This window comes from Branchiostoma lanceolatum, chromosome 5 (assembly GCF_035083965.1).
Source record: "Branchiostoma lanceolatum isolate klBraLanc5 chromosome 5, klBraLanc5.hap2, whole genome shotgun sequence".
NCBI lineage: Eukaryota > Metazoa > Chordata > Leptocardii > Amphioxiformes > Branchiostomatidae > Branchiostoma > Branchiostoma lanceolatum.
This window is the reverse complement of record NC_089726.1, coordinates 10,108,411-10,126,577: the sequence shown is the minus strand read 5'-3', so window position 1 is coordinate 10,126,577 and position 18,167 is coordinate 10,108,411. Positions and strand designations below refer to the sequence as shown.

At 40.9% G+C, this 18,167-nt stretch overlaps 4 protein-coding genes across 4 annotated transcripts; all 4 read right to left on the bottom strand.

The window, feature by feature from the left end:
* Positions 1-548: 548 nt before the first annotated feature.
* On the bottom strand, positions 549-2,668 carry LOC136434983 (alpha-2,8-sialyltransferase 8B-like). The gene is made up of 4 exons (XM_066428128.1): positions 2,514-2,668; positions 2,040-2,243; positions 1,181-1,636; positions 549-983 (listed from the first exon to the last, which is right to left on the bottom strand). The coding sequence occupies exons 1-4, from the start codon at positions 2,666-2,668 to the stop codon at positions 677-679; spliced, it is 1,122 nt and encodes a 373-aa protein (XP_066284225.1). The 3' UTR covers positions 549-676.
* A 1,333-nt stretch (positions 2,669-4,001) lies between these two features.
* LOC136434977 (alpha-2,8-sialyltransferase 8B-like) lies at positions 4,002-8,495 on the bottom strand. Its single transcript, XM_066428116.1, has 5 exons — positions 7,796-8,495; positions 6,867-7,020; positions 6,084-6,302; positions 5,358-5,858; positions 4,002-5,003 (listed from the first exon to the last, which is right to left on the bottom strand). The coding sequence occupies exons 2-5, from the start codon at positions 7,001-7,003 to the stop codon at positions 4,709-4,711; spliced, it is 1,152 nt and encodes a 383-aa protein (XP_066284213.1). The 5' UTR covers positions 7,004-7,020; positions 7,796-8,495; the 3' UTR covers positions 4,002-4,708.
* A 1,332-nt stretch (positions 8,496-9,827) lies between these two features.
* Positions 9,828-12,353, bottom strand: LOC136434980 (alpha-2,8-sialyltransferase 8B-like). The gene is made up of 5 exons (XM_066428118.1): positions 12,212-12,353; positions 11,760-11,922; positions 11,294-11,497; positions 10,428-10,883; positions 9,828-10,229 (listed from the first exon to the last, which is right to left on the bottom strand). Exons 2-5 carry the CDS (start codon positions 11,912-11,914, stop codon positions 9,935-9,937), a joined length of 1,110 nt encoding a protein of 369 aa, XP_066284215.1. The 5' UTR covers positions 11,915-11,922; positions 12,212-12,353; the 3' UTR covers positions 9,828-9,934.
* A 560-nt stretch (positions 12,354-12,913) lies between these two features.
* On the bottom strand, positions 12,914-16,878 carry LOC136434978 (alpha-2,8-sialyltransferase 8B-like). Its single transcript, XM_066428117.1, has 5 exons — positions 16,733-16,878; positions 15,746-15,899; positions 14,972-15,190; positions 14,232-14,732; positions 12,914-13,875 (listed from the first exon to the last, which is right to left on the bottom strand). Exons 2-5 carry the CDS (start codon positions 15,880-15,882, stop codon positions 13,581-13,583), a joined length of 1,152 nt encoding a protein of 383 aa, XP_066284214.1. The 5' UTR covers positions 15,883-15,899; positions 16,733-16,878; the 3' UTR covers positions 12,914-13,580.
* Positions 16,879-18,167: the final 1,289 nt, after the last annotated feature.

Genomic DNA, 18,167 nt, shown 5'->3' with positions numbered 1-18,167 from the left:
AATGGAAACATTGCTACATAACCTACGTTTGGAATCACATCTCCACCTTATCCCCATTGGTTGTCCTGTGGATAATTGATACATTTAGCTATGATGTTTTGTCATCTGAAACCTGAACAGCAACAACACAACGTGGGCCAAACGATTGACATTTGATTTTTTTTTAATTTATTAGGAACATATCGAAACAAACACTAAATCATACACCATGATCTGTGGTGGGGTCTATTCTTACACTGTGCTCATCAGACGAAACGATCCTTTGACAATCATAACCTAATTTTATCGTACTGGACAGTAGTAAATATGAGTTGCGGGAACTGCAATTGCAACATTTTTATTGGAGTGTTCATTTTAGTACATGTACTGACATGGTAAGGACAATAGTTAAACATTTACGTAATTGGATATATTGCCGACTGTACATATCTTCAAAAACGTCCAATTGCAAAATCGTTGAATAAAAGATAATTTGTTGGAGATTGGCAACAACATGTCTTAAAATCATTGATATGTCGTGTTTTGTCGCAGATCATCGAGGAGTTAAGCTGTTCTTCATGATATTCGTGATATTCGGCGGAGGAAGAGCGATCTAGTGACGTATTCGGTCGTCGAATTCTCACTGAATATACCAGTCTTGCAATTGGATATGCCAACCTAGTGCCATAGTAGTGTACTACGGGGTTTCTCTTCTCTTTGTACATGGACCGACTTGCATCTTCAGCACACCCTGCTTATGTAGATCCCTAAAGAAGTCGTATTCTCGCGCCATGTGGTGATGGCCTGCGGCATTCTGTTCAATAGGTTTTATAAAGTCTCCCGGGTAGTAGTGGTAGGGGATAGGTGTATTGTTTGCATCTTTTTGGAATGGGAAGAAGCCGTACAAGTAAGGGTGGTCACAGAACGTTGTCATCATCAGAACGGTCACCAGGCCTGTGGTAGGATTTCCACCGAATTTCTTGTTCCCTAAGGTTGACGCAAGTCTAGGTGGTGAAAAAAAACATATCAAATCGATATCTTTTCTAGTATGTTGCATAAAAAGACCAAGTGTTAATGACAATGTACGATGCTCTCGATTGCCGAAATTTCTACGTTGATTATGACTTCCAAATGTAGTATATAATTGCTTAACGTTTTATGAGTATTCAAAATGAAATGTATGAATAGGAAAATCACTTACTTATTGAGTCCCGATTTTTGGCTTGATCTGGATGAAAGTAGTAAGAAAGAAAGTTTGTATAATTTCACTGCCTCCATAATTTTGCTTTTTGAATTTTTACCTCCCACGAGCACAGTGCCGTCGATATCCCTAAGGCGACGCTCGTACACGTCTTTGGTTCTGTTTTTCAAATGAGAAGACTTCTTGATTCGTTTCGGTGTGCTGGCGTTCAGCATAGTCATATTAGTCCTTCTGCCCACGTCTTTTTCGAACCCTCTTATCAAAGGCAAATCAATTCGTATGACGTAATCCTTGGAGTCAATCTCGGTACCACAGCGACTTCCGAGAAGGATGCCGCTATTGGCCACGACGGCACACGTGTTGTAGTGACCGAATTCACCTGTTGCCTGTTTCGACAGTTTTCCTAACTTCAGTTTCACTGTATGAGTGTCCGGATGTAGTCTCATTGTAGCATTTCTGAAAATTGTATAAAAAGTATGATATCGTGTCTTGATCTAAAAAATCATGACAAATACAAGCTTCACGAGGCAGTATGTACATGTCATCACGTTATACGTGACTGTTCACTTACTAAGCTGAATATCGACACAAGAAAGAGTGGAACGCAAACAATCAGGTACAATGTATCCTTGGCATTTATGGTTGCATGCCTGTTTCGTCACTCTTGAGCAGCACTACGGCAATCAATATTGCTATATTCTTTTATGCGTTTCATGCATGGCGTTGTCAATGATACACTCAATATCAATGCAGTTTTAGGTTGCGTGGAAAATAAGAAGGTGTACATGACCATGAGATTTGTAAAGTTTTTCTTGTCTATAAGAGATACTGTAAGATAAGTGTGGGTGAAAGTACTGACCTAACTTTTGTAAAGGCTTCAGCGCTGTATTTCCAATTAGAAGCTGGTGCCAAGTTTGCAAAGTCCAGGGTGGGCCTGAAAAGTCTCGCAACAGAATGGATCGCACCGGAATGGACCGCACCGAAATGGATCGCACCGGAATGGAGGTCAGTTTTGTTCCGCATCACATATGGTAGAAATTGTGGTACACCCTCCAACGTTGCTCTGATTGAAAGAAAATGTACCATATAAGCATTGAATAGCTTGCTAGTTTAGATTTTTGACAAATAGAAGAACTATGCAACTCAAAAATCAATTATGGGTTTCTAGTAGATTACACTCTATGATGAAGATACTAGCTAATCAAACATGTATATCAAATAGTGCAGTACTATACTCATATCTACAAACAACACATATGGACCGAAAAATTAAAACTGATGAAACAATCTACATAGTATTGCCACTTTACAAATATATATGATGATTATTTACCCCCAGAACATCGACAGCGAAAAGCATGTTGCTGTAAGCAATGCTGTGCAAATAAAGAAAGGAGACGGCCATCTGCCTGCTCCTCTCGAGGAAGAATCCAGGTCCCTATCATCTTGACTCCAGCTCACGACCTCGGTTCCTACACTAGTCACCATTGTAGTACCTTAGTGACAAAGAATCAGTGAGAACACTGTCTTCAAAGTTAAGCCATAGCCGTAGTAATGTCAAGTCATGGCCTGGCCTGTAAGTATCGGTAACGTGTAATTTCTTACGTTGTCCAGTACAAATGTATTTCTTTCACGTGTAGCTTAGAGTGCTTTTAGCTTGCCGTTGCTTTTAAGGTGGTGCATATAAACAGCAATGGTCTTTCATTCGAAGAAATAGGTCAGAGCCATATACATGTCCACATAAGAAAACATGGAGAAAGTAGTACTTACATGTACGTGGACCGGTTTAACACTTTGGATTACCTTAAACTTTGACCTTTCGCTGACAGGAGAGACACTTGAACGATCTACAACACAACGAGTCTTATCATTTACATGTATCATATTCAGCTAGGCCAGTCAGTATATCCTCAGGCGGGCATGGGTGATGTCATACCAAAACAAAATGGCCGAAGCTGTGTACAGAACGTGACGAGTAAAAACCGGCTCGGTTAGTTCGGCGGTGCACACCTATTATTAAGTCGCATTATGTATAATCAGCATGTCAAGGCCGCTCCTGACAATCGGTAACAAAAATCCTTAGTTAGGCTAAGACCACACCAAATTCACCCTGTTATGTGCTTTTGTGAAACCATTTATGTGTAAAATACCAATCTATGGTTGACTCATGAGGACTTTTTTTGAGATCATGTAATTTGTATCTTTGTTATATCTTGTCCGACACTTACCACCCTCCACCGCCCACCCCCATGACCTCAATGAAAAGCGGCCTGCCGGCCGATATGGTCCTCTCATGAATAAACAAGGGTTTAAACAAGGAGAAATCGTTACACTCTGGTATGCCGTATTGTTTCTTGTCAGATTCCAAGGACTTTGAGACATGTGTAATTATGTTATTGCCAGTACACAATGTTTGAAGTGATTGAAGAATCCTTTATTTGGACTGTGCAGTAGCTGTCGACACGTCACCACCTTACACCGATCAAGCCTGCGTCACGTTGTCGACGACCTTCGACTTAATTTGTAGATCGCCTGGAGCCTGCCAATTTCAAAATTTTCAATTTCAATGGTGATTCACCCTATCACATTGGATAAAGCTCGGTGACCTACGAATATCGACCAATCTTTAAAAATGGCACGGGGATCAAGTGGACACATAGCCATATTCTGCTTCCTGTCCTCTAGAGTTCGTCAGGCGAGCTATTTTCCTGCTGTGTTACGCCGTCTTTAGTTGAAAGATTACCTCGAAATCAAACGCTTCTACAATACAGCCATCGACATACCCTGGAGGTCAGCTTCTGACGTCATAGGACAAGGTAACTGTTTGTTTGACATTTTATTTGTTGATTATTTTCCACATAATGTTTTAATAATGTACATGTACATCTTGGTTCACATTTATAGCGATTTAAGATGATGCGGATCTATCGTAGAGTCGCTTATTCGGTTTAGCAGATAACTAACAAATCATGAAGTAACTTGATAGATATATACTGTGGTACAATATAGTAGCAAATGCATAGGAAATTGTCTTTTTAATCATATTATAAAAAGGTTTCCATACTTTAAATTTATGCCTGGTACTGAAAAAGTCATTTTTGATATGCGTTTTGACCATACTATATTAAACAAACCCATCTCAGCCTATATTTTAACATCACAAAGACGTAAAGGAGCCGAACCTATGCATTAGAGTAGTTTTAGAACCAATGTTTTAGGTCAGTATTAGAAGGCCTGTCAGTGTCCTTATACAATGTATCTGTATTTTATTACGACTTTTATGTTTGCATGCCTGTACGTAGCCCTGTAGGGCATAAATTAAGGTTATCGATCGATTAATAACTTAGGTGTCAACATCGATGGTTCAAGACGGTGTTCATAAATTTCATGAACTTTTCTGATCTTCAAAAAGAGAAGCGACGAAAGACTGTTATACAAATTTAGCTGTTGATTTTGATATAAGTATGTATGGAACACGCTTATATGAGGTGCAAAAGGCAGCAAGTTCATGATAACAGATAAACCTGTTTACTTTCCCTCGCATGGACCGACTTGTAGCTTCAGCACACCCTGCATATGGAGATTCCTAATAAAGTTATATTCTCTCGCCATGTGGTGATGGCCGCCGGCATTCTGCTCAATAGGTTTGATAAAGTCTCCCGGGTAGTAGTGGTAGGGGATAGGTGTATTATTTGCATCTTTTTGGAATGGGAAGAAGCCGTACAAGTAAGGGTGGTCACAGAACGTTGTAATCATCAGAACGGTCACCAGTCCCGTGGTAAGACTTGCACCCATTTTCCTGCCCGCTAATCTGGACGCAAGGCTGGCGGTGAAAGAGACAAAAAAGAGATGAGGACAAGGTTGAATATGTTGTATGACTTATGTTACATCAAAACGGGAATGGTGAAATGGTGACTGGAGAATGATGTTTGTAAAGGTCGCGACATATACAATATTTCCTAGCCATATCCAGTGTTTAATATGTTAGGTTTTAGATTTATAGATATTACAAGATACAGTTATACAAAGCGGCAACCGGTATCACATGCAGTATGTATAACAATTTCCCAAATTAGTAGAATACTGGAACACTGGCCATTTCAAAAAGCTGATTGACATGTTTCATTTTTAAGCAATATAAATGCATTCAGTATACATCCTTAGGAGAAGTACTTACGGACTGATTCCTCGTCTTAAGCTTCCCTTGACGGTGTATAAGGAAAAGGGGAGATGAAACTTTCTTGACACACTTGTGATTTTGTGTCTTGCCTTTTTATCTGCTACAAGGGTAGTGCCACCGATGTTTCTCAGGCGACTTTCGTACACATCATGGGTTCTATTTTTCAAACGTGAAGACTTCTGTAACCGTTTGGGTGTGTTGAGATTGAAGATCGTCATACTGGTTCGTCGACCAACGTCCTTTTCGTATCCTCTAACGACGGGGATATCGATCCTTATGACGTAATCCTTGGAGTCAACCTCGGTACCACAGCGACTGCCCAGAAGAATGCCGCTATTGCCGACGACAGCACACGTGTTGTAGTGACCAATACTGGTGCTGTGGTCTGTCCGGCAGTGGACGTTGGAAACGTTTTCTTTACATCTAACTGTTTTGTCTTGTACCGCCAACTTACGTTTCATGAGATGAACGCTAGGATGCAGTTTCATTGACGCATTCCTGAAAGATATATAAAAAGACGTGATAATCTGGTATAGTTTCAACTTGAATGTGGTTTACGCTGTTTACTTATTCTCATCGCTGAATATAACTGGGTTTCATCATATGACTTAAAGATCAACTACTCATATTTTATATCCATGTTCGAGATACCTAGAACAGAAAATGTCGAATTGTCTCACAGACTGATCTTTTGGTGAAAAATAAGAGGAAAACTGTACGAACCTCACTTTTGCCATGGCTTCAGGTCTATATTGCCATGCTGCCTCTGGTGCCATGGGTCCGAAGTGTAGGGTTGGCCGATGGGGTGTAGCAGCACCTGTTATCCTGCTCACTAATGAAGCTTGGGCTGGCCTAGGGAGTGTTTCAGCGGGCTGTGTCCGGAGAGCGGTCGTGTTCCACGGTAGGTTCAGCGGGACGTGTGGCATAGCCCGGAACGAGCCCCTGATTATAGGGATAAAGCATTGGCCAAGTTTTTGCACGAAAATTAAAAGTCTTGTGCACTATTAGTGAATAACAATCTAACTGTTTGCTCGAATACAATTAAACCCGCATTCACCCATGGCTGAGCAGAAAATTGAATCTGTGTTGCATTGTGTTGTGCTGTGTTGTATTTCGACATTTTCTGTTCCAGGTAGATCTATCTCGAACATGGATAATCATCTTTCTATGAAATATAGTGATCACTTATCTACTCTAGTTTCATTCAAAGCCTTCAAATCCCTATATATATATAACATACTATCCAAAGGCTGTTACAGTTTCCAGGTGGTCTTAATGCATGCAAAGATGGTCACAAATACGGATTTCTTCACGTCGACTTATAATCAAAACACTGCAATACACGGCTCAAAATTTTATGATAAATCATAATGTTCTCGTTTACACCCTGCCATCCTGGTGAAATTCACAACAAAATTTATTATAATGATAACACGATAGTTTTTGTACTAGAAATCGTACATCAAGACTAGACGTCCAAACGATCCTACAAATGTATGTTGTTACCTCCACAACTGTGCTTGCAGAAAGTACACCGCTGTAAACACTATCGTACAGACAATGAACTTGACCAGTCCTCTGCTCGTCTCGGTTGAAACGTCCTTGTCGTCTTGACGCCAGCTCACAACTTCCGTTTCCGCCATGGCCACACTTGTAGTACCTAATCGGTGGGAGTTATTATCGTTAAGAAAACACCAACAAAATTTTTTGACAAGGTATTTTCAAGCTTCACCATTTCTTGTCATCCAGCTTTCATTTGTTAAAGAAAACTCTTAAGTATCTTGTTTTCTTCACAGGTTGTGTTCTCTATGGCGTGGGTTCGGTGCGCTTGTATGTTTTTGGGAAAAGTATACCTTTCCCGAATATGCAGTGAATTCTGCAGAGACAAAGAGTTTAGAAAGGGCATGACCAGAGGGCGTGTCTGTCTGAGAGCATGTATATTTGGCGGAGCTTCCACACCTTTCCGTAATTGAGAGGGCAAAGGACACATGACGTAATTGTCTATAATCATGCCATCGAAGTGTTCCACCCAGGTTTTATAGTGTACTATAGTCTGCTACCATTTTGCTTTGTCGTCTTATGATGAATTCATGTAAATGTACAGTTATTTCATGTAGGTCTGTATAAAGTCGGACTTATCATATTTGTAAGCACACGTTGATGAACTATATGATAAATGATATACCGACGTGTGATATATCGACGTGTATTCTACTTTTTGATATCGGATATTTATATAGATTCGTGTCATAGGTATCTTTTTTCTCATGAGCTCATACTCTACGTCCGGAATTAAACTTCACAATGGTGTTACGTTAATGAAGGTTAGGCATCCAGGACATGAATATATAAAGACAATTCAAACTCTCCAACTGGATGAAATTATGAGATTTAAGAATGTTGTGTTTACGGAAAACAATGTCGAAACTACTCACGTTTTAAAGCCTAAGACTCAAACGACTTGAATAATGTGGCTGTAGCAATTCAGCTTAGTCTAAGCTCTGAACACCTTGGACTGAAAGCGCCAGGTTCATGTTTTGTTTAACGTGTCAGTGGGACCACGGTAAAGGCAAAACCGGCTAGATGTGTTTCTGTGTCTAATGAGTCGGCATGGAAGAAACCATCACAAACACGGGGGTGCACGTGATATGCAGTTATTTTGCTGTTAACCGGACCGTGGACGACACATTACGACCCACACAGAAATCTTGCAGTGATGAGAGGACACCGGGACTGTTTTGCTGTCAAACCTGTTCTTTAGAGCTCACACAGACTCGTCGGGCGAATTTTCCTTCTGTGTGGCACTGGCTTTACATGACAGATAACATCGTCACGCTTCCTAGGTGCACCCGCATGCACATGCCCTGTGGCTCTGCTTCTGGTGTCAGAGGACAAGCTACATGTACATTCCCCCATTCCACTAGGGCGGCGACCTCGCTGCGACTACGCTTCGACTTTTGAAAGATTTTGACAGAGTGCACAACGATGTTCATAGATAAAAATCGAATGCTTTAACCCTTTGTGTGCATTGTTGTCTTTTCAGGCATACTTTTACATTTTGCATAATATTATGATCACGAAGTAAAGGATTATACAAATCCAATTTAGGTTCAGTGAGCTCGCAGGGCAATCACCGTAAGGTCTTTTGGCCAGGAGTTTGAAACTGAAAACGGATTTCAAATATCGTGCTTTGTTCTCGAGTTATGAGACTTTAAAAGTTAACCCTAACCCTAACCCTAGGTGCTAGGGTTAGGGTTAGGGTTAGAGCACAAGTTTCTTCAAACGGGCCAAACTTGGGCTCATTTGAAAGGTCTTTTGGCCAGGAGTTTGAAACTGAAAACGGCCGATTTCAAATATCGTGCTTTGTTCTCGAGTTATCCTAACCCTAACCCTAACCCTAACCATTCTTCAAACGGGCCAAACTTGGACTCATTTGAAAGGTCTTTTGGCCAGGAGTTTGAAACTGAAAACGGATTTCAAATATCGTGCTTTGTTCTCGAGTTATGAGACTTTAAAAGTTAACCCTAACCCTAGGTGCTAGGGTTAGGGTTAGGGTAAGAGCACAAGTTTCTTCAAACGGGCCAAACTTGGGCTCATTTGAAAGGTCTTTTGGCCAGGAGTTTGAAACTGAAAACGGATTTTCAAATATCGTGCTTTGTTCTCGAGTTATGAGACTTTAAAAGTTAACCCTAACCCTAACCCTAGGTGCTAGGGTTAGGGTACAAGTTTCTTCAAACGGGCCAAACTTGGGCTCATTTGAAAGGTCTTTTGGCCAGGAGTTTGAAACTGAAAACGGATTTCAAATATCGTGCTTTGTTCTCGAGTTATGAGACTTTAAAAGTTAACCCTAACCCTAGGTGCTAGGGTTAGGGTTAGGGTTAGAGCACACGTTTCTTCAAACGGGCCAAACTTGGGCTCATTTGAAAGGTCTTTTGGCCAGGAGTTTGAAACTGAAAACGGATTTCAAATATCGTGCTTTGTTCTCGAGTTATGAGACTTTAAAAGTTAACCCTAACCCTAACCCTAGGTGTTAATCCTAACCCTAACCCTAACCCTAACCATTCTTCAAACGGGCCAAACTTGGACTCATTCAAAATTTTGACGTCGAACAGAATGGGGCTTTAGTAACTGTTTGATTCTATAGTTGATTTGTTGATTACTTTTCACATTAATGAACAATCCTGCGACGACGTTTTCATGATGTACATGCAGGTTTCCATTCACAGTGATCATGTAAGGTCATACGGACCTATCGTCGAGTTGTTTCATATGTTTAACAGATAACTTACAGACGACGACGTCGCTTGGCAGATATAACGTTATACCGTGATGTAATTTAGTAATTAATATCTCTAGTATTGTCATCAATATAGAATTTTCTGTGACATTGATAATTCAATCTGATCTTCACAATTCTTTCTATTATTTCATTGAATCTATTTCCCCTCAAAAGAAAGAGAAGAGACGTCTAGACGAAACTTTATCAGATAGATTTAGCTGTAAAGCAAATACGGAGCACATTGGCTAGATATACACGTACATGATGTGACCAAATCAGTGCGCAATTAAAGTGTTTATTTTCCCTCGCATGGACCGACTTGCATCTTCAGCACACCCTGCTTATGTAGATCCCTAAAGAAGTCGTATTCTCGCGCCATGTGGTGATGGCCGCCGGCATTCTGTTCAATAGGTTTGATAAAGTCTCCCGGGTAGTAGTGGTAGGGGATAGGTGTATTCTTTGCATCTTTTTGGAATGGGAAGAAGCCGTACAAGTAAGGGTGGTCACAGAACGTTGTCATCATCAGAACGGTCACCAGGCCTGTGGTAGGATTTCCACCGAATTTCTTGTTCCCTAAGGTTGACGCAAGTCTAGGTGGTGAAAAAAAAACATATCAAATCGATATCTTTTCTAGTATATTGCATAAAAAGACCAAGTGTTAATGACAATGTACGATGCTCTCGATTGCCGAAATTTCTACGTTGATTATGACTTCCAAATGTAGTATATAATTGCTAAACGTTTTATGAGTATTCTAAATGAAATGTATGAATAGGAAAATCACTTACTTATTGAGTCCCGATTTTTGGCTTGATCTGGATGAAAGTAGTAAGAAAGAAAGTTTGTATAATTTCACTGCCTCCATAATTTTGCTTTTTGAATTTTTACCTCCCACGAGCACAGTGCCGTCGATATCCCTAAGGCGACGCTCGTACACGTCTTTGGTTCTGTTTTTCAAATGAGAAGACTTCTTGATTCGTTTCGGTGTGCTGGAGTTCAGCATAGTCATATTAGTCCTTCTGCCCACGTCTTTTTCGAACCCTCTTATCAAAGGCAAATCAATTCGTATGACGTAATCCTTGGAGTCAATCTCGGTACCACAGCGACTTCCGAGAAGGATGCCGCTATTGGCCACCACGGCACACGTGTTGTAGTGACCGAATTCACCTGTTGCCTGTTTCGACAGTTTTCCTAAATTTAGTTTCACTGTATGAGTGTCCGGATGTAGTCTCATTGTAGCATTTCTGCAAATTGTATGAAAAGTATGATATCGTGTCTTGATCTAAAAAATCATGACAAATACAGGCTTCACGAGGCAGTATATATGTACATGTCATCACGTTATACGTGGCTGTTCACTCACTAAGCTGAATATCGACGCAAGAAAGAGTGGGACGCAAAGAATCAGGTACAAAGTACCCTAAGCATTTATGGTAGCATGCCTGTTTCTTAACTCTTGAGCAGCACTACGGCAATCAATATTGCTATATTCTTTCATGCGTTTCATGCGTGGCGTTGTCAATGATGCACTCGATATCAATTCAGTTTCAGGTTACGTGGAAGATAAGAAGGTGTACATGATCATGCGTTAATGAGATTTGTAAAGTTTTTCTATCAGAGATACTGTAAGATAAGTGTGGGTGAAAGTACTGACCTAACTTTTGTAAAGGCTTCAGCGCTGTATTTCCAATTAGAAGCTGGTGCCAAGTTTCCAAAGTCCAGGGTGGGCCTGAAAAGTCTCGCAACAGAATGGATCGCACCGGAATGGACCGCACCGAAATGGATCGCACCGGAATGGAGGTCAGTTTTGTTCCGCATCACATATGGTAGAAATTGTGGTACACCCTCCAACGTTGCTCTGATTGAAAGAAAATGTACCATATAAGCATTGAATAGCTTGCTAGTTTAGATTTTTGACAAATAGAAGAACTATGCAACTCAAAAATCAATTATGGGTTTCTAGTAGATTACACTCTATGATGAAGATACTAGCTAATCAAACATGTATATCAAATAGTGCAGTACTATACTCATATCTACAAACAACACATATGGACCGAAAAATTAAAACTGATCTACATAGTATTGCCACTTTACAAATATATATGATGATTATTTACCCCCAGAACATCGACAGCGAAAAGCATGTTGCTGTAAGCAATGTTGTGCAAATAAAGAAAGGAGACGGCCATCTGCCTGCTCCTCTCGAGGAAGAATCCAGGTCCCTATCATCTTGACTCCAGCTCACGACCTCGGTTCCCACACTAGTCACCATTGTAGTACCTTAGGTATGAAATGTTATTATCAGTGACAAAGAATCAATGAAAACACTGTCTTCAAAGTCAGTAAGCCATAGCCGTAGTAATTTCCAGTCATGCCCTGGCCTGTACGTATAGGTAACGTGTAATTTCTTACATTGTCCACTATTTCTTTGACGTGTAGCTTAGAGTGATTTTAGCTTGCCGTTGCTTTTAAGGTGGTGCATATAAACAGCAATGGTCTTTCATTCGAAGAAATAGGTCAGAGCCATATGCATGTCCACATAAGAAAACATGGAGAAAGTAGTACTTACATGTACGTGGACCGGTTTAACACTTTGGATTACCTTAAACTTTGACCTTTCGCTGACAGGAGAGACACTTGAACGCCCTACAACACAACGAGTCTTATCATGTACATGTATCATATTCAGCTAGGCCAGTCAGTATATCCTCAGGCGGGCATGGGTGATGTCATACCAAAACAAAATGGCCGAAGCTGTGTACAGAACGTGACGAGTAAAAACCGGCTCGGTTAGTTCGGCGGTGCACACCTATTATTAAGTCGTATTATGTATAATCAGCATGTCAAGGCCGCTCCTGACGATCGGTAACAAAAATCCTTAGTTAGGCTAAGACCACACCAAATTCACCCTGTTATGTGCTTTTGTGAAACCATTTATGTGTAAAATATCAATCCATGGTTGATTTTTGAGGACTTTTTTTGAGATCATGTAATTTGTATCTTTGTTATATCTTGTCCGACACTTACCACCCTCCACCGCCCACCCCCATGACCTCAATCAAAAGCGGCCTGCCGGCCGATATGGTCCTCTCATGAATAAACAAAGGTTTAAACAAGGAGAAATCGTAACACTCTGGTATGCCGTATTGTTTCTTGTCAGATTCCAAGGACTTTGAGATATGTGTAATTATGTTATTGCCAGTAAACAATGTTTGAAGTGATTGAAGAATCCTTTATTTGGACTGTGCAGTAGTTGTCGACACGTCACCAGTTTACACCGATCAAGCCTGCGTCACGTTGTCGACGACCTTCGATTTAATTTGTCAATCGCCTGGAGCCCGCCAATTTCAAAATTTCCGATTTCAATGCTGGACGCCAGTCACGCCACCCTATCACATTGGATAAAGCTCGGTGACCTACGAATATCGACCGATCTTTGAAATGGCACGGGGATCAAGTGGACACATGGCCATATTCTGCTTCCGAAAATGTCTGCTTAGAGTTCGTCAGGCGAGCTATTTTCCTGCGGTGTGGCGCCGTCTTTAGATGAAAGATTACCTCGAAATCAAACGCTTCTACAATGCAGCCATCGACATACCCTGGCGGTCAGCTTCTGACGTCATAGGACAAGGTAGCTGTTTGTTTGACAGTTTATTTGTTGATTCTTTTCCACATAATGTTTTGATAATTTACATTCGGGTTCACATTTATAGCGATTTAAGATAATGCGGATCTATCGTAGAGTCGTTTAATCGGTTTAGCAGATAGCTGACAAATTATGAAGTAACTTGATACATGAACTTTTCTGATCTTCAAAAAAAGAGAAGCGACGAAAGTTTGTTATACAAATCTAGCTGTTGATTTTGATATAAGTATGTATGGAACACGCTTATATGAGGTGCCAAAGGCAGCAAGTTCATGATAACAGATAAACGTGTTTACTTTCCCTCGCATGGACCGACTTGTAGCTTCAGCACACCCTGCATATGGAGATTCCTAATAAAGTTATATTCTCTCGTCATGTGGTGATGGCCGCCGGCATTCTGTTCAATAGGTTTGATATAGTCTCCGGGGTAGTAGTGATAGGGGATAGGTATATTATTTGCATCTTTTTGGAATGGGAAGAAGCCGTACAAGTAAGGGTGGTCACAGAACGTTGTCATCATCAGAACGGTCACCAGGCCCGTGGTAAGACTTGCACCCATTTTCCTGCCCGCTAATCTGGACGCAAGGCTGGCGGTGAAAGAGACGGAAAAGAGATGAGGACAAGTTTGAATATGTTGTATGGCTTATGTTACATCAAACGGGAATGGTGAAATGGTGACTGGAGAATGGTGTTTGTAACGGTCGCGACATATACAGTATTTCCTAGCCATATCCAGTGTTTAATACGTTAAGTTTTATACTTATATATAGATATTACAAGATACAGTTTACAGAGCGGCAACCGGTATCACATGCAGTATGTATAACAATTTCCCAAATTAGTAGAATACTGGAACACTGGCCATTTCAAAAAGCTGATTGACATGTTTCATTGTTAAGCAATATTAATGCATTCAGTATACATCTTCAGGAGAAGTACTTACGGACTGGTTCCTCTTCTTAAGCTTCCCTTGACAGTGTATAAGGAAAAGGGGAGATGGAACTTTCTTGACACACTTGTGATTTTGTGTCTTGCCTTTTTATCCGTTACCAGGGTAGTGCCACCAATGTCCCTCAGGCGACTCTCGTACACATCCTGGGTTCTATTTTTGAAACGTGAAGACTTCTGTAACCGTTTGGGTGTGTTGAGATTGAAGATCGTCATACTGGTTCGTCGGCCAACGTCCTTTTCGTATCCTCTAACGACGGGTATATCAATTCTTATGACGTAATCCTTGGAGTCGATCTCGGCACCACAGCGACTGCCCAGAAGAATGCCGCTATTGCCGACGACAGCACACGTGTTGTAGTGACCAATACTAGTGCTGTGGTCTGTCCGGCAGTGGACGTTGGGAACCTTTTCTTTACATCTAACTGTTTTATCTTGTACTGCCAACTTACGTTTCATGAGATGAACGCTAGGATGCAGTTTCATTGACGCATTCCTGAAAGATATATAGAAAGACGTGATATTCTGGTATAGTTTCAACTTGAATGTGGTTTACGTTGTTTACTTATTATCATCGCTGAATATAGCTGGGTTTCATCATATGACTAAGATCAAATTCTCATATTTTATATCCATGTTCGAGATACCTATAACAGAAAATGTTGAATTGTCTCACAGACTGATCTTTTGGTGAAAAAGACCGCAAATGAAAAATACGAGGAAAACTGTACGAACCTCACTTTTGCCAGGGCTTCAGGTCTATATTGCCATGCTGCCTCTGGTGCCATGGGTCCAAAGTGTAGGGTTGGCCGATGGGGTGTAGCAGCACCGGTTATCCTGCTCACTAATGAAGCTTGGGCTGGCCTAGGGAGTGTTTCAGCGGGCTGTGTCCGGAGAGCGGTCGTGTTCCACGGTAGGTTCAGCGGGACGTGTGGCATAGCCCGGAACGAGCCCCTGATTGTAGGGATGAAGCATTGGCCAAGTTTTTGCACGAAAAGTCTTGTGCACTATTAGTGGATAACAATCTAACTGTTTGCTCGAATACAATTAAACCCGCATTCACCCATGGCTGAGCCGAAAATTGAATCTGTGTTGCATTGTGTTGTGCTGTGTTGTATTTCGACATTTTCTGTTCTAGGTAGATCTATCTCGAACATGGATAATCATCTTTCTATGAAGTATGGTGATCACTTATCTACTCTAGTTTCATTCAAAGCCTTCAAATCCCTATATATATAACATACTATCCAAAGGCTGTTACAATTGCCAGGTGGTCTTAATGCATGCAAAGATGGTCACAAATACGGATTTCTTCACGTCGACTTATAATCAAAACACTGCAATACACGGCTCAAAATTTTATGATAAATCATAATGTTCTCGTTTACACCCTGCCATCCTGGTGAAATTCACAACAAAATTTATTATAATAATAACACGATAGTTTTTGTACTAGAAATCGTACATCAAGACTAGACGTCCAACGATCCTACAAATGTATGTTGTTACCTCCACAACTGTGCCTGCAGAAAATACACCGCTGTAAACACTATCGTACAGACAATGAACTTGATCAGTCCTCTGCTCGTCTCGGTTGAAACGTCCTTGTCGTTTTGACGCCAGCTCACAACTTCCGTTTCCGCCATGGCCACAATTGTGGTACCTAATCGGTGTGAGTTATTATCGTTGAGAAAACACCAACATGATTTTTTGACAAGCTATTTTCAAGCTTCACCATTTTTTTGTCATCCAGCTTTCATTTTTTAAAGAAAGTTCTCAAGTCTCTTGTTTTCTTTACAAGTTGTGTTCTCTATGGCGTGGGTTCGGTTCGCTTGCATTTTGGGAAAAGTATACATTTCCCGAATATGCAGTGAATTCTGCAGAGACTGGAGAGAGGGCATGACTAGAGGGCGTGTCTGTCTGAGAGCATGTGTATTTGCGATCAATCTTTCACTTATCGCCTTTCCGTAATTGAGAGGGTAAAGGACACATGACGTCATTGTCTATAATCATGCCATCGAAGTGTCCCACCCAGGTTTAATAGTACACTATAGGCTGTTACCATTTTGTTTTGTCGCCTTATGATGAATAAATGTACAGTTATTTCATGTAGGTCTGTATAAAGTCGGACTTGTCATATTTGCAATCACATGTTGATAAACTGTATATGATATACCGACGTCTATTCTACTTGTTTGTATTGGATATTTATATAGATTCGTGTCACGTTGTAACGTTATAGTCGAGTCTGACAAATGTTGGTTATCAGTCCATAATCTTAAAAAAACTAACCGTTCTAAAAATAGATATCTTTTTTTTCTCATGAGCTCATACTCTACGCCCGGAATTAAACGTCACAATGGTGTTACGTTAATGAAGGTTAGATATCCAGGACATAAATATATAAAGACGATTCAAACTCTCCAACTAGTACTGGATAAAATTATGAGATTTAAGAATGTTGTGTTTACGGAAAACAATGTCGAAACTACTCACGTTTTAAAGCCTAAGACGCAAACAACTTGAATAATGTGGCAGTAGCTCTGAGAACGTTAAGATATCAGCAATTCAGCTTACTTTAAGCTCTGAACACCGAAGCCGGACTGAAAACGCCAAGTACATGTTTTGTTCAGTTGTGAACGTGTCAGTGGGACCACAGTAAAGGCAAAACCGGCTAGATATGTTTCTGTGTCTAATGAGTCGGCATGGAAGAAACCACCGCAAACACGGGGGTGCAAGTGACATGCAGTTACAGTCAAACCTGCCTAGGCGACCACCTTTTCAACGCGACCACCTGGCCATGGCGACCGCTTTTTCTCGGTCCCGAAATTTTCCCCATAGGCACAATCATTAAGCTGCCTGCCCAAGGCGACCACCTGTCCAACGCGGCCGCGACCGCCACGAATTGGGACCGCACAGAGCACAATCCCTGCCCTTGGCGACCGCCTAATTTTCAAGAGTGTGGTGACATCGGATCATTTTGCTGTCGGATTTCACGGAAATGACTTTGAAGGACAAAAATAAAGACAAAAACATATGGAATAGCAATGTTATAGCATCGATTCCTCCATGAAGTGTTTTAATAAAACGTTCCCCCTACATAAACAAATTGTAAAGACAAATGTTTGTGATGTTGTTGTGCCTATCGCAACCTCCTTGCCTATAGTTGACCGAAAAACTCAGTTCGGTTTAAACTCAATTTTCAAAACGAATACGTAGTGCATGGCGTCAAAAAGTCAAATTTCACAGAAATTATTATCTATTTCTTGTATTTTCAACAAAAATGTGTCTGTGTCTTACTAAATTCCGCCGAAAAATGACTTCGCGGCGGGCAAAACATCGGGCGAGAAATGTTGTTCCTTGGTCCCGACGCCATCTTGGATTTGGCGCGGCCCGGATTTGGCGTACCGCTGACCTTTCTCAAACACGATGCTTTTGTGTATGAACATTTATGAATACTCTAGTTATTGATGAAAATTAATATTCTTATTTTCTTTTTATTTCCATGAATCTCACAAACCTTAATTGGACGCTGTGCATTCTGCTGCATTGACTCAGTCATACCTTTCGATGCAGTCGCACAGAGCTTGGCGGCGCGACGAAATCACACCGTTCTGTTTCACCTTCAGTCAGATCGAAAACTTTTTGACCCTTTTATCCAGCGGTCGGCCTCCCAAAAAAGGCTGGGGCCAGCAGGTGTTTTCTAGGGATTTGTCTTAGGCCTTAAAACTTCGATGATGTGCGCGTGTGTGTGTGTGTGTGTACTATTTAATGTAACGTGTGAATACGGGACATGCGGGAAGGCGCTGCGAGATCATCGAGGCAACCATTGTTTTGTACTCAAAATTATGACGAAAATTTGTGCACGACGTAGCGGTATACAATAATTACAACGATAACGGAAAATGTAATTTTTGTAGGATCTTTCTGT

Coding starts and splice junctions, on each gene's coding strand:
- LOC136434983 (XM_066428128.1), bottom strand. CDS start 2,668: ATGGTGACTAGTGTAGGAACCGAGGTCGTGAGCTGGAGTCAAGATGAT. Junction 2,244..2,513: donor TCGCTGTCGATGTTCTGGGG/GTAAATAATCAT, acceptor TCTTTCAATCAG/AGCAACGTTGGAGGGTGTAC. Junction 1,637..2,039: donor GAAGCCTTTACAAAAGTTAG/GTCAGTACTTTC, acceptor TACAATTTTCAG/AAATGCTACAATGAGACTAC.
- LOC136434977 (XM_066428116.1), bottom strand. CDS start 7,003: ATGGCGGAAACGGAAGTTGTGAGCTGGCGTCAAGACGACAAGGACGTT. Junction 5,859..6,083: donor GAAGCCATGGCAAAAGTGAG/GTTCGTACAGTT, acceptor TATATCTTTCAG/GAATGCGTCAATGAAACTGC. Junction 5,004..5,357: donor TTAAGACGAGGAATCAGTCC/GTAAGTACTTCT, acceptor TTTCACCGCCAG/CCTTGCGTCCAGATTAGCGG.
- LOC136434980 (XM_066428118.1), bottom strand. CDS start 11,914: ATGGTGACTAGTGTGGGAACCGAGGTCGTGAGCTGGAGTCAAGATGAT. Junction 11,498..11,759: donor TCGCTGTCGATGTTCTGGGG/GTAAATAATCAT, acceptor TCTTTCAATCAG/AGCAACGTTGGAGGGTGTAC. Junction 10,230..10,427: donor CAAAAATCGGGACTCAATAA/GTAAGTGATTTT, acceptor TTCACCACCTAG/ACTTGCGTCAACCTTAGGGA.
- LOC136434978 (XM_066428117.1), bottom strand. CDS start 15,882: ATGGCGGAAACGGAAGTTGTGAGCTGGCGTCAAAACGACAAGGACGTT. Junction 15,191..15,745: donor CTGCAGGCACAGTTGTGGAG/GTAACAACATAC, acceptor CCCTACAATCAG/GGGCTCGTTCCGGGCTATGC. Junction 14,733..14,971: donor GAAGCCCTGGCAAAAGTGAG/GTTCGTACAGTT, acceptor TATATCTTTCAG/GAATGCGTCAATGAAACTGC.